This window comes from Ptychodera flava, chromosome 2, assembly GCF_041260155.1.
Source record: "Ptychodera flava strain L36383 chromosome 2, AS_Pfla_20210202, whole genome shotgun sequence".
NCBI classification, from domain to species: Eukaryota; Metazoa; Hemichordata; class Enteropneusta; family Ptychoderidae; genus Ptychodera; species Ptychodera flava.
This window is the reverse complement of record NC_091929.1, coordinates 41,418,679-41,442,420: the sequence shown is the minus strand read 5'-3', so window position 1 is coordinate 41,442,420 and position 23,742 is coordinate 41,418,679. Positions and strand designations below refer to the sequence as shown.

At 39.0% G+C, this 23,742-nt stretch overlaps 1 protein-coding gene across 1 annotated transcript; it reads right to left on the bottom strand.

Annotated features, from left to right (window-relative positions):
* On the bottom strand, nt 1-21,533 carry LOC139120930 (uncharacterized). The gene is made up of 4 exons (XM_070685522.1): nt 20,929-21,533; nt 20,018-20,629; nt 3,264-3,872; nt 1-2,471 (listed from the first exon to the last, which is right to left on the bottom strand). The coding sequence occupies exons 1-4, from the start codon at nt 21,131-21,133 to the stop codon at nt 1,852-1,854; spliced, it is 2,046 nt and encodes a 681-aa protein (XP_070541623.1). The 5' UTR covers nt 21,134-21,533; the 3' UTR covers nt 1-1,851.
* Nucleotides 21,534-23,742: the final 2,209 nt, after the last annotated feature.

Genomic DNA, 23,742 nt, shown 5'->3' with positions numbered 1-23,742 from the left:
CATAAACATTCATTTATTCCAATACACTTATGTATATTACTGACAATAGATATTCATAGAATAGTAATGCACATTTGATGTACATCGCTCAACAACTAACACGATCACAAAATGTGTTCACTTTTTTGATTGCAGTCATAACTTCAGTATAAACATCCACATACAACTCGCCCCTATGACATTCTTTTTGGGGATGCTGGAAGGTCGAAAATCTTACTTGAAGATACATATAAGTTTAATTACACAAAAATTACCAAAAATGGCAGTTATCTTCTGTCTACTTAAAAGTTTTTATGACAGTTCTAAAATGTCGCACCGTTTTTAACATGATTATCTAATTTACCAGAGCGTGTAGCTGTAAACATTTATGTTTTGTGAATATCACAGATAAAAGTTTTAAAATGTGCAATACAAGGTTTTTTTGTTTGACATCTGCAAATATAGATGGAACGTTAAGCAACAAGCAACATAAAATTCAATAATTTGGTTAAGGAACTATCACCAAAAATTATCTGCTTCAAAGTGAAAATAATCACCCCACTCGTCAAGAAAGTTTTGCCAGAAGTTTGAAATGATTTCACTGTTATAAAACAAATGCAATATTGTTTCATCTTCCTTTCCACAAAATGTATATGTAAAGCAGATTGAAGGAATCGTCTTAGTCAAATGACTATTAGTCATAAGAACATTATGAGTCAATTTCCATTGAAAAGTCCTCAATTTACAATCTAAAGTAAGCTTAAAAGGAAGATTATAGATGTAATCCCAATGTTCATGCCTGGCTTGAAGAACATGGTCAAAGTAATATTGTGCGTTCAGCCGAATAAAGTATCTTGAAACAAAAACCTGTGTTAACAGTTTTGTTTTACAATCTTTTATACTATAAGAGACTTCTGAGAAGGTAATACAGATGGTATCCTCTTTAGTATTAAGTTCTATGACATTAGAAAAATCTACATGAAATGTGTTCACGCTTTGCGTGCTTAAGTCTTTGTAGCACGGGAATTGTTTTTAGAACAATTTGAAATATTAATTTTCTAGTAAGTAAGTAAGTACTTTTTTGATGTCTCGTCGACATATTACCTGCTGATGCTTAGAGAGAGGTGCGGCTAACACAAAACCAACCTTGCTGAGGATATGCAAGTAGAAATATGGTTCAAAAATCTCAAAGCTTTTTCATTAAAACAAAAACGAACTGGCCCTCAACTGTATGATTTTAGAATTTCAAGATGCCGCTTTGGTCTACATTAACGCTATGAGGAATGTAAAATTTTAATTTCTCAGAATGAGTCCACTCAAGCAAAGGGCTAGTTAAAAGTTAGGGTCCGAAAATGTATGTCAGAGGCCAACTCTACATATATTGCTAATCTCAAAGTGTTGAATGAAGGGATAAGGTACTAAGTAATTAGCGAAACTTATGCCAAGAGTTAAGGATGAATAAAATTATCAACAATTGTGATATAATAACATCTGAGAATAGTAAAAAAGATATTAATACTTTGAATCAATTATTGAATTAGATTTACATACTCCAGTTTGAAGAGAAACACATTTGACTTTGTTTCATCCTGTGACAAGACAATTTATATAACGTGACAAATATGATTTAATCTTCAAAATTAATTTGTGATGACCTCCGTAAAAAAAATGACGACGACTAAAGATTAGCCTGAATGGCTTTCATCAAATGTCGACGAGTAATCGAACAGTGAAACTATTACTAGTAATCCAATCTGGGGTTTAGTTTTTTGGTAAGTATATGCACAAATCCGTGCCTTCTAAAGGATATAAAGTTCATTTATGTCATTTATGTGATGTTAAAGGCACATTTTTGCTGGAGCAACGAAATTTTCACTTAGAGCATACGTCTTCTATCTTCAGGAGAACGTCCCCCTCTATGAAGAGATCACGGGTATTCCAAGAAAAGACATCGCCACCAATTGAACAATCTCCGGCAGTTGCAGCAATTTCATCGGCAGTTAGTGATCTGGACCACAGGTTGAATTCTGTTAAACTACCAACCATTGCTTGACGAGCATCATATCTTCCTCCGACAGCGTCCTGTTCCTGTCCCAAGACTAAAAATCCACCACTGCTTATTGCATGCCAAGTCTGAAAGCCACTTCCTTCTTTGCTGATGACTCCATTGTGATAATATTTCCAACCGCCATCACTAGAGGACCACGTGACGCACACGTGATGCCATGCGCCATCATCGATAGGCGCTGTTCGAATAACCAGCAGGACACCGTCAATGTACACGTGGAAGCCGACGCAATAATAGTAGATTAAGAATTCGTTTTCGTGTTCAGATGTGGCGTAAGACACAAAAGCTGCATCGTGTCCAGTCTCATTTATTTGAACCCAAATGCAAGCAGTCAAAGCAGAGAGTGTGGGAATTGGTTTGGTTACAACCACATTTGTACTTGCTGTCGTCAGTTTGAGTATTGTCCTATCTGAAATATGAGATACTGAAAAAAAAAAACAAGGAAACTTGAATATATGTCTAAAAGACCTTTGACACTTGCAGAAGTTTCAATTGAAGTTTGCATATATTAAACTGATAGTGATAACGTCATGGTTGTACGTGTTTTCTCTCACTGCATATATATATATATATATAATATATATATATATATATATATATATATATATATATATATATATATATATATATATATATATATATATTAATATATATACTCATAAAATCTACCTATCTGACGATCGCGTGTATGCGTGAAACTCGAGTAATAGGTACCAAACATACTTGATGTGTTCTCATATTTATTGTATATATATATATATATATATATATATATATATATATATATATATATATATATATATATATATATATATATATATCACATTTTATTTTACCTTTGTCTCGGGGTTAGCCACTCTTTGATGTCCGCAAAAATGTTATGGACCCGTCACCTCTATAGTTTAACGGGGTAAAATGTCAAATCTTCAGAGTTATTACAAGATTTTGAAATATCGGGATCAAACATTTGGCAGAATTTATGCAGAGTGCCAAGAATATCCAAACTGTATGTGACCGACATGTTGACATTTTTACCGGATTCCACCAATAACGTGAATACTGTTTTGCAAAAACAGCAGCACACCAAGTTTCACAACTAGGCTAATGATCATATTTATTACTTTTCAACTACCTCTCCAAATGTCGAACGTGGATTTTTAAATACAACAACGTGAGAGTAGAACAAGTTGAGTGATAAATAATAGATTATACTTACAGCAGACATCTTCAACCTTCATTGAAACATCGCCCTCTATGTAAAGATCACCAATATTCCAATTAAAAATGTCGCCACCAATTGAGCAATACCCAGTGACCGTGGCAATTTCATTATCATTAATTGCTGTTGACCACATGTTGAATTCCGTAAGGCTACCAACCAGTGCTGTATGGGCCCAGTAACAACCTCCCATGGTTGTCTGCAAGTTTCCCAACACCAGAAAACCGCCGCTCGCTAGGACATACCCAGTCTGATGCTCGCTGCCAGCTCTATTGACCGCACCATCAAGGTAATATTTCCAGCTGCCGTCACTTGAAGACCATGTGATACACACGTGATGCCATGTCCCATCGTCGATCTTTGATTCTAGAATGTCCAGATATGTATCGCAAATGTGCACATAATAGCCATAGCCATTATAGTCGATGACAAATCCGTATATATTGTCTGGCACAGCATAAGAAACCAGGGCCCCATGTCCACCCTCGTTGATGTTCACCCAAATGCAGGCACTTACAGCAGACAACTCAGGAATCGTTTCGGAGACTACTACATTCGTGCTCTCTGTCTTCAATTCCAGGACAGTTCGATCTGAAATGTGAGACACTGAGAGACAAAAAATTGCATGTATCTTCCATATGAAATTTATTTATACCTATAGAACGGCAATAATAATAACAATAATACTTATAATAACGCCGCTACAAGTACAATCAAAACGTGCACCACCACCTCAGCATTAACTACTACGTTATGTCAACTCAAACATATGAAGTATTCGAACACAGGTGAGCCTAGATTGTTGTCTCCGAACAAAAAGCTGGCTATCACCGCCATACTACACCATGGCAATGTTTGTCTGTGTCATCCATTTATTCGCAGTGAACATCATTCTGACGTATTTCAAAGCCAAGTGCACAATACTAGAAGACAGTTTAGTTGGTTCAAAAACTGTAAACAGCATGATGTTATTTATATAATTCAGCTGAAAGGTATTTAGCGAGAATCCACGCCCAGCAATGATGATATACCACGAGATTTAGACCAATTCGCGAAAATATATGCACGAGCGCTAGCAGGTACATAAACACATAGGCGCATGACGAATTTTAAAATCATTTATCTGAATTTTTAATGTTGAAACATGCATTTTATTAACGAATGTGCAAACGGAAATCGTACGACCAGATTTTGAGGCATACAGTGAACAGTGCCCATCAGTGCAGTGCACGGCTGTGGCCGTTTAGCTCTGCTGTTACTTATACCACAGGGGACTCGTACTTGTTCATTTGTGTCTGTTTGTTTGTGTGTATGTGTTTGTGTTTGTTTATTTCTTATTTTTAATAAAATAACAGCGAAAAGCTGTTTTGTTAATATTTATTATTAAAGAGCAGTTTATTTATCTGTTTGTTTGTTTATTTGTTTGTTTGTTTGTTTGTTTGTTGGTACGTTTATCCGATGGTTAGGGTTAGGGTTAGGCTTAAGTTAGGGTTAGGGTTAGGGTTAGACTTATTCATTCCCTCTATATATTGAGACAAGGGGGGGGCAACTGGGATTCCAACATCTGTATTTTCAAGTCAAGAAAACACACCAAATAAATGCCAGACAATTGAAATATTGGGTTTGTGGCAGCATCATGTCCTGTACTTACCACACCTATCCTTTAATTCGATGGAAATGGCAAAAATAGGCGATATTTAGCATCTTTCTCCTTTGATTCGTACAGTTTGTACGGCAAAATGTAAATGTCACACTTTGGCGGGTTAGTACGTCAGAGAAATTCAAATCGGACCAATCAGGCAGCTTGTTAGACTCACACACTACGCGAACGCCAGTTCTCAAGCGACTATACCACAGCAAGATGCAGTCGTGCCTGTGACTACAGCAAAAAACAGGATGGTTGAACAGTCTCATATACATTACGTTTACTTTTTTGTACGTGGCACACAAGTTTTGTAGATAACATTGTAGATAAAAAGAACAGAGTCATTTGAGTGTCTGGATAGAACACACAAGGCAATAGCTAAATTAGTTATTGAGTTGATAGTAGAGACCAAAGTTAATTAGGACAGCACTCTGGCTAAACAAACCATAATACAATGTATACGTACTGATGCCAATCTGTCTAGACACACACGGATAAACAGTGGAGTGGAGAGTTACATGATAGTATTTCACTCAAATGAGTCGGTTCTTTTTATCTACAATGTATCTACAAACTTGTGTGAGACGTACAAAAAAGTAAACGTAATGTATATGAGACTGTCCAACCATCCTGTGTTTTGCTGTAATACGTGTTCGCAGATATCAAACCACTTGTCTGTAATTGAATGGTGAAACATGATATGCATTTTATTAACAACTGTGAAAAGAGAAATCATGCGGACAGCTTTTGAGACATACTGTGAGCAGCGCCCAGAACACGGCTGTGGCCGCTCGGCTGTCTTGTACACATTACTCTAAAGGTACGAAACTATTGGGGAAAATAATTAAAATAAAATCCGTAAAATAAAACGTTGTTGGCAACCCTGGGGATTCAAACTTCTCTGTGTTGTCGCATGCGTGGTACTAAATCGATCGACTGGGTTCTTGAAACAAAAAAAACTGCACCGGGCCATGTAATTGCTGGTAAGTCGCTAAATTTTACCTCCGGACAACTCCCGTGACACTGCCAATTTGAAGGCTCCCATATCAGTACGAATAACGATGACGTATTGGTTTAAAAGGAAAATATGCGCATGCGTCAACTTCAAGCTGCACACTTTGAAAATGGCGCTGGCACGGGACTTGTCCGTAAAAAAACATTGCGCTAATTATCAGCCGTAGATAGGGCCGATGTTGACTTTACAAGTTAGGAAGCCGATCGATCGATTTTTGTAAGTATTCCCTTGATTAAATTGAAGTTTGAATCTCGAGGATGGCCAATAACCGTTAATTTTGTCTAATTTAAAAATTATTTTCCAAATACTTTCGTACCTTTAGAGTAATGTGTAGGCCTACAAGACAGCCGAGCGGCCACAGCCGTGTTTTGGGCGCTGCTCACTGTATGTCTCAAAAGCTGCCTGCATGATTTCCGTTCGCACAGTTATCAATAAAATGCATGTTTCAACATTAAAATTGTAGACAAGTGATTTTAAAATTCGCCGTTTGTATAAAGTTAGTAACGTTAACAGTAGAGCTGAGCGGCCACAGCCGTGCACGGGGCACTGTTCACTGTATGTCTCAATAGCTGCCCGCACGATTTCCGTTTGCACAGATTTTAATAAAATGCATGTTTCAACATTAAAATTACAGACAAGTGATTTTAAAAGATGTCGTGCGCCTGTGCATAAACAGTGTACTGGTCAAATCAAAGAGTTATACCCATTGCTGAAGTGGTAACAGTATATTGACATGTTTACGAGGCGCCAAATGTAAAAGTACTAATTTACACAATCACGATTATTGATGAGATAGAACAGGTCGAAATTATCTATATGTAGCCGAAGGCGATAAGTTGTGCGGCTCCGCGAAAAACACAAGGATAAGATGACGTCAAACAGAGAACAATTCCATGGGATTATATATTCATTACATGAACATTCTTCTTATTTTTCTTTGACGTGGATGGATCAAAATTATTGAAACAAACTGCATGATTTTTATCGCGATTTTGTGTTTTATTTACGCGCATTATTTTCATTGAATGAGTAAAGCGGCCCGTCACCCAGGAGATGTGCAAATGTTTACCGGTAAACTTTCATTCATAAATCCGATTAAGCCTAAAGTTTGATACATCGAATGGTATCTCCACCAATCAGACATACGGATGCGGTCACGTGCGCGTGTGAATCATTGTCTCGCGCTGGACCGAGGCCATGGCAAGGCAAGTCTGCCATCGGCGGACACAGCTTTCACCGCGCTACCCGGGCCGCGCTAACGACGGATAACCATAGTATTTTGAGTTATTTAGATTATTTACAATTATATTTATGAAGTTAATGCAATGACACGATCGAAACAGTAGTTATCATTCTTAGAGATGCTGTGGCTTTTAAAATATCACAAGTTTACGACCTTGGCGAGCCCGAAAGATTCAGATCAATGACACACAGAGTGTAAGCTTATACGCTTGTAGTTGGCACTGCCGTCACCGCCGGCCATCTCGCGATGTTTTCGTATTACGGACTTTGATGTTTGCTGTGACACATATATCGCCCGTAGGTACATCCAATTTTGTTACTTGACGGGAACTCTGTTCTGTTGTGAGTGTTGTCCGAGTCAACTTTCGAAATACATCGGATTCTACAGCGCTGCACTGCAGAGTTAAGGCTACAGGTCGACAGCTTATGTCTTCACTACAGCCTTACGCTGCAGGTTTGATTCCGATCGAGAAACAACGGAATAATTTGTGTGATGAAGGAAATTTATCTTTGTTCGTCGAATGACTTTATGCTTGTGCCTTCTATGTCGCTTTCCCGAAGATTATACGGTACTCATTTATTAAGTTGAACTTTCGTTGAGGTGTATCTTTCGGGTTTATCGCCAACCGGGATTGCCAGGTACGACGTCGCTTGGCGATCGCCAGGTACGACGACGTCCACATTGAGCCTTACGACTGGAGCCGTGATGTTACTGAGCCATTAAAACGATCGACGGTATCCTCATTTGATTCTCGGAAATAGCTTATGCTTTAGCGACTCGAAATTTTGTTGGGCATGCGTTCTATGTTTCCATATCTGGATTTATTGGGCACCTTTTGTCAAAATGCCATGAGAGCACGGCATCGATCACGACAAATCGGTCTGTGTCGAGACGTGACGTGCATGTATGAACGGTACCATTGCAGGAAAAAAGTTCCGGTTGATGACGTACAACAGGGGTAATATTGATTTCTTATCTGTGCTGGTGTACGTCACACAGGTGGAGATATGGGCCAGTTAATGTGATAAATATATATACATTGGCCACACATATGCATGCGTACATATACATACACACTGAGACAAATATAGAAACAGACTAGCAAAGCGGAATGCCTTTTGTTCCATGGTCGTCTCGGTAGACTATGGCCTTTTAATATTAAAATGAGCTTCAAAGGTGTTAAACTTTTTGGAGACTTTGTTCGTGGTTGATAATTGCCCGAGATTATGCGAAAAATACGACGAGATGGCATCGTGCTGCCAGTCGCGTAGCAACCATAGTTACTTTGTGAGCTCTCAGGGCAGAAACACTGCTTCATGCCATCAAAACTTAACACGCCAGCAGTTTCATAAACATGTCCTTCCTTGACGAACGTGTAAAAGACAGTATGACTGACCGTAAACCATTGAGTAAAACCAGACAGTATCGATAAAAGACTTTCAAATTTGGTTCAAACACACTCATTATATATTCATAAAAATATGAGAGGAATTTTTAAAAGGGTAAAACTCACTTTCCTGAAGCTTGAAACACTCCCGTTTTTTGCCATTCCGCTCAGCACCACACGACAACAATAACACAAACTTTGCCGAACATACTTTCGCTTAACATTTGGAGAAAATCTGAAAATTACCGAAGGATGCATGGTCGGCACTCTTCGGAAAAGAGCGGCGAGAGAAACCTGAGGTGAGGCGAACATGGATGGGTTACGTAACCGCTTCACGCCTTGAACAATACCCGTTACTAGTCTGTTTCTATATTTGTCTGTGATACACATAAGATGAAACTACACACACGCTCAGTGTATTCATAATTCATACATGAAGAATGTACGCACACACGTACACACATTCGCACATACATGCATAAACACATCCATCCAGCCAGCCATTCATCCATCCATCCACACATACATACATACGTACATACATACATACATACATACATACATGCATGCATGCATGCATGCATGCATGCATGCATGCATACATACATACATACATACATACATACATACATACATACATACATACATACATACATACATACATACATACATACATACATACATACATAACATACATACATACATACATACATACATACATACAGACAGACAGACAGACAGACAGACAGACAGACAGACAGACAGACATACATACATACATACATACATACATACATACATACATACATACATACATACATACATACATACATACATACATACATACATACATACATACATACATACATACATACATACATACATACATACTTACTTACATACATACATACATACATACAGACAGACAGACAGACAGACAGACAGACGACATATATACCCGTATAGATATGTTAATATGTCACAGTTCATAAACAATGACAGGAAATGACAAATTAGCTGTTTCAGTTACTGCTATCACTCCCAAACATAATAGGTACCCTGCATACAAATACGTTAAAGGTCAAAATCCTCTTATTCAGATGTGTGGGCTGATTCAGTTCACTGCCACCACTCCTGCACACTTGCAGTATTTCCCTTTTTCTTACCTCATTTGCACATTTTTCACACTGATGTGTTAATTTGAACAAATTCACATCTCCAACCCTACATCTACCTGTACACCAAATACTGAGATGGTAGCTTTGGCGGTATGGGAGCCTTTGTGTGTGACGGACATACATCCGCACATACCCACAAATATACAGACACAGACGCCACTCAGACTCATCATATAAGCTCTTTTTGGTATTTATATATAAAACCAAATATGAGCTAAAAAAGCGGTATGCTTTTGCCGTGACCTAACTTTCCAAATTCACGGTAGACTTTCCGCAATAGTCGTTGGATATTTTGTTCAATATATCATGCGTGGTGGAAACCGCAATTATCCATAATCACACAGACACCTACAGCCAAACACGGATTTCCAAACTTTAATCCGTAACTTGAACAGCCTCTTCGAAACAGTTCAGTGACTCCAACCTGTTTGGTGGGTCAACGATCACATCAGAATGATCGACACCCGTTGCACTGATACATTGTCATCAAGAAGTTTTCTTATGATTTCGTGTTTCCTTGGCTGCCGCCTTTAATAAAACTTGTTATGTTGTTGACAACTCTGGTGCGTTCTCGCACTGGTCTATCACTGGCTGTCAGGGGGAGGACACAGCGACATTGCACTTTTACATGCAATATCGAAGTTAGATTGGCTCGGCTAGATCTATTAGGTGGTGAAATCTCCGATATAGGATATTTACCTGCGATTAGACAGAATCTAGTATCGCCTAGTGTCGAAGTCAGAGTCAGTCCTTGGGAGTCGGGTTTGACCAGAACAGTAAGGTGGTGAAATCTTCGATATATATCGGATATTTACCCGCGATTTGACAAAATCTAGTACCGGTATCGTCCAGTATCGAAGTTAGAGTAAGTCCTTGGAAGTCGGGTTTGACCAGAACTGTAAGGTGGTGTAATCTCCGATATATATCGGATATTTACCCACGATTTGACGGAATCTAGTATCGTCTAGTGTCGATATTAGAGTCCCCAAATCACCGATAAATATCTGGTAAATATCGGCGATTTCACAAACCTTGCGTGCCGAGGCACAGCACAGGGCAAGTCATTCTAGTGTCGTCTACTATCGATATAGAGTCCCCAATTGCCTATAACCATGGAGTAAATATCGGCGATTTCACAGATCTGGCGTACCGAAGCACAGGGCAAGTCATTCTACTATCGTCTAGTATCGATATTAGAGTCCCCAAATCGCCGATAAATATCGGGTAAATATCACAGATTTCACAGATCCGTCGTACCGAGGCACAGGGCAAGTAATTCTAGTATCGTCTAGTATCGATATTAGAGTCCCCAAATCGCTGATAAATATCGGGTATATTTCGGCAATTTCACAGACCGGGCGTGCAATGGCAGAAAGAAATTACAGTGAAATACAATCAAGCTACAGAACTTCATAAACAAGGTGTTGTTTTAATCGATGTGTATCAGCGATCTTTACGATATAAACAGCTGGGCTTGATGTGGTCTTGTTTACATCTTTAATCAGCTACATGCTCTCAGTTACATAACGCACAAGGGCCACTCCATGCATGTCTGATAGATAATCATAAACAAATCACCACTCCTTGCAATGTCATGTACCTTTCTTTTTTATTCGTGATGAATAAGTGAGCGTTCATTCAAACACCTACACATAAAATTACCCGAATAGCTTCATTTATGATCCTTGACACTCAAATATCAGCTGTGCGTAGACCCCAGTAATTGTGCCCTGGCAGGACCTTGTCCCGTTCTTATTCAGTCAATCACACCAGTTGGCCACCCCTTAAAGCTAGTGGCACACTCCTCTAAGTACTTCCGTGGCAGTATACATGACAACGTCACGTGGCGTACAAAGCTGGTCGCCAAAGTTGCCTTACACAAGGGCCGAGATTAGGGTTCGTGTGACTGCTAGCTGAATTTGACAGCGGGCATTGCAGTCTGTTGTGCAGTCTTTGACTTTCAAGTGTACAATATAACATACATCACTGATCGATCTTCTGACTGACGATGTTTTAAACTGCAGCCTTATGAACATTGAGGCGACTTAACCAATCCAAATGCCTTTCGCAAACTTGAAAGTGCTCGTACTAAGAAAGACATGAGTAAAATGTCAGTTGAATCTGTGTGTTGGTTTTTGAGAAGAAGATTTTTAATGATTAAATTGCGATTTTCGCTAAATCCATTACGGCGAACAAACCTGACTGACCAAAACGCCCTTCGGAAATTAAAAAGAACTACCACTACGGATTATGAGTGTAAAATTTTAGTTCAATCGGTAAACTGGTTCTGGAGTAGAAGATTTTTAAAGATTAAATTGTGATTTCACAAAATCCAATATGGCGGCCAAACCACGTGACCGATCCAAATGCTTTTTGCAAACTTGAAAGAGATCACACTTCAGATGATATATGTAAAATTTTAGTTCAATCGTGATCGGTTCTTGAGTAGAAGATTTTTAAAGAATAAATTGTGATTTCACAAAATCCAATAGGCGGCCAAACCACGTGACCGATCAAAATGATTTTTGCAAACTCGAAAGAGATCACTGTAATGATAACATGAGTAAAATTTGAGCTCAATCGGTGTTTTGGTTCTTGAGAAAAGATTTTTAAAGATTAAATGAGTATTTTAGAATATCCAATATGGCGGCCAAGGTCACGTGACCGCATGCGATTTTATTTGCAAATTCCAAAGACCTTAGGTCATGCTTGCTATACAAAAAATTTCAAATCGACTAGACCCCTACGTCTTCTGGAGAAGCCATCTTTAGGTTTTTGGAAAATCCAATATGGCCACCAGGTCACGTGACCAATCAAAATTTCAAGGGTCAGGTGCACGAGTACTAATTGGCTCCTATTAGCCCTGCAAGTTTGAGAAGTTTTCGTTCAGCCGTTCGAGAGATCTAGGTGAGCAAAGAAACGGCAGAAGAAGAAGAAGAGGAAGTCAGTAGAACTTGAGCAATAACAATAGGGTCCCAGCCGGTCGGCTTGGGCCCCTAAAGAAAGTTGAATTCCTATAAAACCAATAGGGGCCCAGCCGGTAGGCTTGGGCCCCTAAAATTCTGATACAAACATACACGTATACGAACCTATTACACACAAACATTATCTGTACAAAATGTCTTTGATGGTCCGACGAAAGGCAGACCTAGTAGTAAAAATGTCAACAGTATTATATTTACATACTAAATCGTTATAAGCGGACATGGATCTTGGGAAAAAGGAATACTCTCTAACGTTTAGCCGAGATCTCGCGGGTTTTAAAGACTCAGAGTGACGAAGTGTCCTCATTGGAAAGTTGTAATTAACCTGTTCTACAAGATAGGGTGAGTCGACCTCGGAGTGAACGCACTTGTGTAAGAAGTTAAGATCAGCGGCCTTGCGACGAGAGAATAGCTGGGGGAGGTGAAAATATTTACATGTCTGTTCATATTGTTCTGATACATAGGGAATGTTTTGTTTAAAACAGAGAAATTTAATAAATTTCAACTGAACAGTTTCAAGTCTTTCGACGAGATATTTTTGGTTCGGAGACCAAACAGTGGAAGCATATTCAAGATTTGATCGAACTAAGGAAATGTACAAAGTCCGCAAAGCCTGTATATTGGTGAAAGATTTACAGGTGCGCTTAAGAAAACCTAGCATTTTGTAAGATTTACTGATAATGGAGTTAATATGAGTTTTAAAGTTTAAATCGGATGTCAGGGTTATACCTAAATCTTTAACTGAAGACACCCGTTGTAGCATAGAGCCGTTCAGTGAATAATCAGCGACTATTTTGTTTCTTTTGTTGGTGAATGATATAATACAGCATTTAGAAACATTAAGATTCAGTTTCCATTTTGCACACCAATTCCATATATTGTTCAAATCTTGCTGAAGAAATATACAGTCATCAGCTGAGTCAAGACATTTGAACAATTTTGTATCGTCTGCATAAATAGACAAGGTTGAATGGGAAATAACAGTAGACACATCGTTACATGAAGAATAAAAAGAAGAGGGCCAATTAAAGAGCCCTGGGGAACACCAGAAAGAACTGGCTCCCAGGAAGACTGTTTACGTTTAAAACTACTCTTTGAGATCTACCTGAGAGATAGGATTTCAGCCACATTAGCACTGAACCTGAAAATCCATAATATTTCATTTTATGAGTTAAAAGTTCGTGAGACACAGAGTCAAAGGCCTTACTGAGATCCAGATAAATGGAATCGACTTGTTGCTTAGAGTCAAAAGCTTTGGACAAATGGTCAACATATGAAATGAGGTTAGAAACGGTGTCTCTGTTCTTAATGAAACCGTGTTGCTCAGAGATGAGAGTACTCTTGACATGCTCAAAAAGTTTTGTATATACAGATTTTTCAAAAATCTTGCTTATTAGTGACAGCAGGGATATCGGTCGATAGTTCGTAACATCATGACAATCTCCTTTCTTAAAAACTGGCATGACATTGGCTGTTTTAAAATGAGATGGAAAAACACCAGATGATAAAGATATGTTAAAAATCATGGCCAGCGGTATAGCAAGTTCTTCGGCACAATTTCGTAAAAAGATGCCGGAAATGTTATCCGGCCCACAGGCTTTGTGTATATTAATATCTTTAAGGTGGTTTTGTACTGTGTCAACCGTAACAGACAGGTTAGACAGTGCGTCTTGTGTTAAATAGTTCAGTTCCGGAGGGTTTTCGGATTCTGGCGTTGTAAAAACGCTGTAAAAGAATTCATTGAACATTTCTAGTATTTCAATCTGATCACTTGTTTCTTTGTCACAATATTTCATGTGATTCGGGATAGATGTAGAAGAACGCTTCGTTTTGACAAAACCCCAGAAGATGTTTGGGTTAGTTACAGAAGTGGATTCTACGTTCTGGATATATTAAGCATATTTATCCCGTTTTGAACGTTTAAAATCTTTCCGCAATGCAGAAAAGTGGTTGTATGCAGTTGTTGACTTGAAACGTTTATAAGCGTTGTACGCTGTTTCCTTGTCTTTTAGGAGTGCTATGAGATCATTGTCGAACCATGGGGGTATTTCCGTTTTCGCATCCTCGATAGGGGTACGCATTCTTGAATAATTGCATGTATAATGTCATATGTCTATGATGAAGCTATGAATAATTTTTTTTCAGTACAAAATTAGATAAATCTGTGCATTTATGTATGCTTGATTATTAAGATTATTGTTCTTGATTAGACTACAGTGGTTACAAGTCTATGGTTGTGTAAGAAATTTGATTTTGGAATCTCACCAAAATGTCAATTCACTATGCATGGCGGTCTATAAGTGTGTGCGTATTTTGTTGGTGATTTCCTATTCAGGAAATATCACACGGACAATCAAAGTTTTGGCCATAATATCAGCTTCTGTCAAAAGTGACCCTCCCCCCAAGATAGGTTTATAAAAAGTGACCCTCCCCCTTGAACTGTTTTCTAAAAAGTGACCCTCCCCCAAATTCCCCCGGCCCACCCCCTTGTAATTACTGAAGGCTCCCTTAGGATACAATTGCAAACTTTATATACAGACTCGTTTTGACACAGAAGGGATTTGGAAAATTTTACAGATAAACATCCTCGTTTTTGTAACAAAATAGTGACTTCCAAATGTACATATACTGTTGGTCGCAACTGGATGTACTTACAGAGCGTTGCGCTCACAATGCTGCATATACAGCAGGGCTTGTGTGTTTCACAAGACCATAGCGGGACCGTGGCCCTCCGTACGACGCTGTGTGTTCCCGGCGTTATACGGCGTTGGGAGGCCGTATACCACCGAAGACACACAGCATCGTACGCAGGGCTAAAAAGGACCCTGGAAAGATTAACGCTAATACACGTATAGTGTTGGCGCTTGTGCTATACAAGTGCATTTGAACTTTCCTGTTTATTTTGTGCAAGTAAGCCAGCCAAAAAATCGTGGTATTACTATCAGGTGAGATCACCACTGATCAGGGCTGCTCGTATAAGGACAATCGTCGACCGTACACGCCCAGCGCTCGTTCACTGAGTCGGCTGCAGTAAGCTGTGCATCCAACTTTCGCGGTCTACAGAGTTAAGAGAATAAAGACAGATATTTAATAGTCGCGCCAGCGGCTTACTGACTACGCATGCGCATATCTCTCGCTAGCCTTGCGTACGATGCTGTGTGTTGGCCGCTACAGCTAACACACAGCATCGTACGCAGGGCTAGCGAGAGAGTTGCCGACATCGACGGTTATTTACGAGAAGTGAATAAAAGACTGGCATTTTTGGAAGCGATCGAGTAGCTGAGGTAGGCAGGGATACGACTTGGGCCAAAGAACGCTGAATTTCGGCAGTAATTGGCTTTTTACGTCAAGTCCCAAGATGGATTTGAAGTCACCGACCCTACGTACGGGTCTTTGCAGAGATGTGGTGAGCAGGGCGATTAGCTGTAGCGGAACACACAGCATCGTACGCAGGGCTACTACAGGGTCTGACATCGTGTACGTGAACTGTCATCAGAGAGTAAACAAACGTATACAGAAAGTAACAATTAATTCTATTTTATTCTTTATGATTACTAATCATGAATCGATATAAATGACATTTTTAATGTCAACGCCTGGCGCGACACCTAGAGCGGAGCCCTATATAATATTGGTCGCGCCAGCGGCTTACTGACTACGCATGCGCATATTGATAATATACTATGCAAGTAACCGGAAGTGTACCCTTCTTTCGTGGGCGCCGCCATGTTTTTTTGAGTGCTCGTTAATAAACAAATTCGAAACGTGCTCGCTATGATTTTATAACATGCCATTAATAAAATATATCTTTTTTATAAGCGAGTAATTATTATTATCCACGCTGTCGCTGATACAAAATATGTTACTATCACGCCTAAAAAATAGAAGAAGTGAGAAAACTGTCGATGTCGTGCATATGAACGAGAACATTCGCAAAGAATGCTGGGATTGAATCTTAGAAAGGCGCCCTCTGTGTCAATAACTATGTGCAAAATTTGCCCGTTTTTAGAAGTAACGCTCGTTTTCAGTTTACAATATCGAAGTTTGGCGGTACAGTTACTGTTGCAAAGTTTATGATGACACAATACGTCGCTTGTCAAATACAATAGGTAGTAAGCATGGTAAAAATAGCCAATTTATGTCAAACTTTTTTACACATAATAGAAAATCTATACTTACAGGGTCTGACATCGTGTACATGTGAACTATCATCCGAGCGTAAACCGGTCATTCTTGTACAAACGTATATAGACAGTAACAATTAATTCTATTTTATTCTTTATGATTGCTAATTATGAATCAATACAAATGACATTTTTAATCTCAACGCCTGGTGCGACACCAAGGGCTGAGCCCTATATAATATTACTGAAATTTGGTGCAATAAACACAGCTTAGCTTAGACTCAGCTTAGTGAGATATCTTTTTCCTTAGCCCTTCTCTTGCTGAATTTTTTTCATTGACATTCGCTGGGAATATTTTTTCGTAAAATCTTCCAGAACCCCCCCCCCACGATGTAAATGTAAATTTTCGACCTTTAACCAAGTCGAGGCTGTATGTATGTATGTATGTATGTATGTATGTATGTATGTATGTATGTATGTATGTATGTATGTATGTATGTATGTATGTATGTATGTATGTATGTATGTATGTATGTTGTATGTATGTATGTATGTATGTATGTATGTATGTATGTATGTATGTATGTATGTATGTATGTATGTATGTATGTATGTGTTTTCGGACGGGATTTCTGCCTTTTATGGGCTGGTTTTGACTTTTATATTTTGGCGGGGTTTAAAAACGTAAAAGTCAAAACAGCCCATAAAAGGCGAAAATCCCGTCCGAAAACACCACAGCTATGGACCCACAGCTAAGCCAGGCCCCATTGGCTTCTATGCATTGTGACCGGCTTAGCCCTGTTCTCTGTGAGCCGGTGCAGCCTGCTACGGTGGCTTCGGTAGTGCAAGGCTTCACCAACTTAGCCGGCTCTTGCTGAGCCAGACCATACAAGTAGTAGCCAGTGAGGGGCTTTGAGAGAGTCTCAGCTACTGAAAAGTTCAAATGCACTTGTAAAGCACAAGCACCAGCACTATGCGTGTATTAGCGTTAGTCTTGCCAGGATCCTTCTATGGTCTTGTGAAACTACAAGCCCTGCTGTATGCAGCATTGTGAGCGCAACTTTTTTGTATGTAAATCAAGTCCCGACCAATATAATATGAACATTTGGAAGTCACTATCTTGTTTCGAAAACGAGGATGTATATATATATATATATATATATATATATATATATATATATAATATATATATATATATATATATATATATATATATATATATATATATATAAATTTCCGAGTCCAAGCTGTCTGAAAACGAGTCTGTATATAAAATTTTGCAGTTGCACTACCAAAGTGAGGCGATATATATATATATATATATATATATATATATATATATATACATAAGGTCCAATATATACCAAAGCGAGGATATTTATATATAATCCCCCCATATATATAATCCCCCCGTATCCGAACGAGTGTGGCTGCGTCGCCGACGAGTGATTCCCCGTGTAGCGGCCGTATCCCTTCAAGCCGTATGCGAGGGGGGATACGGCCGCTACACGGGGAATCACGAGTCAGCGACGCAGACACACGAGTGAGGAATACGGGGGGATTATATATTTATCACATGCATAGACCCAGTTTTCCGTGAATAAACCTTCCAGGAATGATAATTACTGGGAAAAAACGAGAGGGAGTATTTTACAAGAATTCATACGCTTGTGTTATGCGGTCGTGGCTGGGTCACAGCTGACTTGACTGCGGTCAGCTCAACATGTCGGGGCTGCTCCTATGGATAATTAGCGTCTCTCGTAGGGCTTTTTCTGTGCGAATCAAGCGGAAATAGGAAAGACTATGGATTTTTAATGCAAGGTATTTATTTGGTACTTACTATAACATCAATTTTAGTGAAAATTCATTCATAAAATTATTGGACGTACAAGCGGGACGTCGCGACACTCAGCCGCGGCTGGCGAGAACGGGTTATTTTTGTCAATATTCGAACATCATTCAAATAATTCTTCTTTGCAAAGTTTGTATGAAATTTTCAAAATTAACAATTATTATGTTTTACGAAATTTTCAATTGTATGTTTAATATTTTACGAATAAAATGAGCGTGTTTAAATATAATGAAGAACAGTGTTCGGCTCTGACTCAATCGGTAAGACAACATACAAGCAACGAGTCTTTCTTAGCTCAGACGCGAGACGACGGAAGTTCAACAACAAGGTACAATACAGGAAACGTGATGCACAATATGCATGGACAAAACAATAGCTTGCACCTTTAAATGCACTGATAACATTGTGAACTCGTCGCTCTTGAAAAATATAGTAGCAGCTGTATCAGAACGAGGCCCTACATATATATATATATATAAAATATTGCAGCTGTATCAGACCGAGGCCCTATATATTTATAAATTTTACAGGTGCATCAATTTGAGGTTAAATGTAAATATTTGCAACTGTCTCGAAAGCGAGGCTCAATGTAAATTTTCGACCTTTATCCAAGTCGAGGCTCTATGTATGTATGTATGTATGTATGTATGTATGTATGTATGTATGTATGTATGTATGTATGTATGTATGTATGTATGTATGTATGTATGTATGTATGTATGTATGTATGTATGTATGTATGTATGTATGTATGTATGTAGTATGTATGTATGTATGTATGTATGTATGTATGTATGTATGTATTCTTCATGTTTGAATGAATACACTACGTGTATGATTATGTGTATGTATATGTATGCATACATTTGCATTGCCAATGTATGTATGTATGTATGTATGTATGTATGTATGTATGTATGTATGTATGTATGTATGTATGTATGTATGTATGTATATATATATATATATATATATATATATATATATATATATATATTAAAATTCCTCTCTATATACATTTCCATCTGTTCTATGACTAAAATTGATTGTGAAATTAATGTTTTTACATTTGGCCTCTCGTACATGTTGCACCGCAAATATGGCACTGTTATGTTCACGTCTTGACCAATCAGATCGCTGGTATGATATAATACGGAATGGAGGTTGATATATAAATAAGTGAATTAAATTCAGTGCTGAATGTCCATGAGCGGAAACATGAACAGAAACCTAATCAAAACATATCTCTTTCGCATTCTCTCAATTATTATATGAATGTAAACTGTCACTCAGACGTTTCCAACAAGTGATAGTTTGACTTACAGCATACGTCTTCACCTCTCGTTGAAACATCGCCCTCAATGACAAGATGGTCAATGTTCCAAGCGAACAAGTCCCCGACATGAGAACAGTCTCCAACAATGTCTGTGATTTCACCATCAGTCAGTGCTCTTTCCCACATGTTGAATCCTGTCAAACTACCAACAAGTGCTTGATTCTCGTCATACTGTCCTCCTCGGGCGTCCTGCTCTTGTCCTAAAACTAAAACGCCGCTGCTTCCGAGACTATAATGAGTCTGATAATCACGGCCAACGCTGCCGACAGCCCCGTTATGATTATACTTCCAGCTGCCATCACTTGAAGACCATGTGATGCACACGTGATGCCAAGCCCCATCATTGATTGGCGCTGCTGTGATGACTAGAAGTACATTTCCGATGTACACGTGAAAGCCTACGCCAAGATAGAGGATGAGAAATTCATTGTCATGTCCAGATACGGCATAGGACACCAGTGCTGCATCGCGTTCCGACTCTTCGATTGTCACCCAGATGCAAGCAGTCACAGCGACCAACTCAGGGATTGGTTTAGAGACAAATATGTTTGTGTTTGCCGTTTTCAGTTCGAGAATGACTCTGTTTGCGAATTGTGATTCTGCGAAAAAAAAAAACAAACAACCATAGAACGACTCACAGAGGTCGACCAAGATTCCGAAGACCGCTACCTGATAATAAAAACATTAATGCCCGTTACAGTCTACCTGTCAAGAAATCCCCGAAGACTTCGTTCGAATTTTCTGATTTCCATAGTTATCAGAAATCACATTTCTTTCTAAAGACCTAGCTCGTTAATACTCCTCCGGTACATGTTGTTTTTGTGTCAACTGCTCTGATAATTTCGATTACAGGGCAACTGTTAAAATTAAAAGACACTTTTTTAGGATTGAAACTTACTGCAAAAGTCTTCTGTTTCAAGAGAAACATCGCCCTCTATTTGTAGATTAGCAATATTCCATGCGAATACATCACCAAAGGTTGAACAATCTCCCACCACTCTTTGAATCTCATCCCCACTGAGCATTCGAGACCACATGTTGAATTTTGTCAAACTACCAACAAGTGCCTGGTTTGCATCGTTTCGACCACCCCCCAACACCATAACACCTCCGTTTGCTATAGTATAGCCAATATGATGAGCTATACCAGCTTTATTGACAACCCCATTGTGGTAATACTTCCAGCTGCCATCATGTGAAGACCACGTGATGCACACGTGATGCCATGACCCATCGTCAATCGGCGATGTTGCGATAACCAACAGTTTGTTTCCAATATACACATGGAAGCCAACGCCAAGGTAGTGAATCAGAAATTCATTGTCATGTCCAGGTATAGCGTAAGAAACAAGAGCTGCGTTGTGTCCAGCCTCGTTGATTTTGACCCAAATGCAAGCAGATATCGCAGTAAACTCGGGAACCAGTTGAGATACCTCTACATTCGTGTTTGTGGTCTTCAATTTGAGAACAATTCGATCTGAAAATTTAGACACCGAGAGACAAAAAATGTTAAATACACAATATGCAGTGAATGTATAGTATGTTTATTAAAGCAATTACAATACCAAACACACAGGCGCTGCAAGCAGCAAGGCCGGGCCTAAGCAATCAAAGTGTGTTTAAGAAGTCAAAGGTCATCATTGTGATCAAAGGTCATCCTGGTCATGTGACTTTTTTGCAGAAGCATTTTATCTCATCTTATAATCCCTGTCCACCACAAATCGGATTTCTACCTCTATTGGCTAGCCCATATTTACATGTGTAGATAGTTCATTTGGGTACGGAATGTGACGCCATAAGATGAAGCATGCAACAAAATATGAAGGCATCGGCACTAATGGTTACTGATTTATAGTCATATTTGTTAAAGTGAGGTCAAGCGTCGTCCTTGACACGTGACGTTTTGCAATTAAAACTCTTCGTTTTCATACTGATACCTGTTCACCAAAAATTAAACCTCTAGCTTTACTGGCTAGCTTAGAATTAGATAAATGCATAATAAATGAAAACAAGATGATATGGCGTCACAGGTCAGGGGCCAATTTTGGTCCCCCACTGGTCAATGGCCAATAGACACCAGACCTCCAGCACTGCTATATAGGCCAGAATAAAATATGGCCATTATTTAGCTGCATAGGAATTATTGATAGGTCAAAGGTCATAGAAAATCTTCTCAAACTCCACATGGCCTATGACCTTTCTGTGCTCTCGCCGTCGCTCGGAACGTTCGTAAATTACGTATAAAAATGAAATTTACGAAAAAAATAAAAGCAGATCGGCCATTTACGAATAATTTTGTTATTTTTGAAGCCTGATTTTCGGTTAAGATTATGAATTCCGGGGAAATACTGTCATATCTCGTCTTTCAAAAACTACTCTGCCCCTATCATAGGTGCATCGACACATGGTGATGATTTGGACTTTGACCTGTGCTAACATGAGCATGCACGAAAAGGTTTCAAGATCCCCGGGTCGCGAACTCTGATATTGGTGTGCGATGCATTACGGTAGTTTCGAGACACCCAAACACTCACACGCTGTCAACTTTCCGAATGGACGGTTGAAGCGGATCGAGGGAAGCGGGCAGTTACAAATGCTTTAGATGGATGGTATCCTCAGCTGGGAAAGAAAGTTCGGGATAAATCTGATATGAAAAATTGGAAACACTGAAACCGCCGAGAAGAGATCAAGAACAGTCAGCCTGAAAGACAGTCGAACTACAGTCCGGACCGCGCATGGTTGAACGATGTACCGCAAAGTGTTTGTCTGTGCATGGAGGCACTAAAGCGAGCCGGAAATCTTAGTTGTCATAGATTTGTCATTTGACGATATGCAGATTGAATTTTTCTGTGAACTTTCCAATTTTAATAGGTTTCCTTCAAAATATTTTACAAGAAACTGTCTCAGCAAATGTTTTGAATACTGATAGTTTTCTCTGATGCTCCAGAGACAATGCTGTGCACAGTCGCACGACGAAAGTTTATCCAGACAAAAAAATAACGATCATCAGCAGCTGCGTTTTAAAAATGTGACTGTCTCTGTGAAAACATTAGCAGGATAACCAGTTTCAGTTTGCGCACTTAAATTTGCAGTTATAACGAGACAAAATTTGTGCGAAACCACAGACTGCCATATGTTCTGATCAGAGGTTGTCTTAAGGACGGGGACTATGTACGAAAATCGACGTCTGCGCAGGTGTTGCGCAATATTTATGTCGTAACAGAGTAAGCTAAATATCGCAGAAGGAGATTATTTGCGACATCTTAAATTTAGGCTGTGTTACGCATAAATGAAGGTAAACGTATTAACTTGATGATGGTTTGTTATGAATGATCAAATTAATTATATGACGATAAAATATTGTAAATTTTCATGATATTGGCATCGATGTGATCGATTTAAGAAGGTACCGTAAATGGACTCACTTATCATACCGCCATAGCCATCAAACTACGTCGCGCTATCAGTGAAACTATGTCGTTTGGTCGTGCCAGTCGGCTGAAAGTCACAGGTAGATTCACTATCAAAGCAACACAAAAACAGAGCCAGAAGAGTTTGTGAGGCCCTCAAGGATAAATGGCAATCCTCTAGTCATGAAAGTTTAAAATCTGATACTCTTGTCGAGTCGACTGCGGCCACAACGGCTGACGACCATTGCTATGTGTGCTCGTGCAACTCGGTTCCGGAACCCTGTAGTCATATGTGAATATGA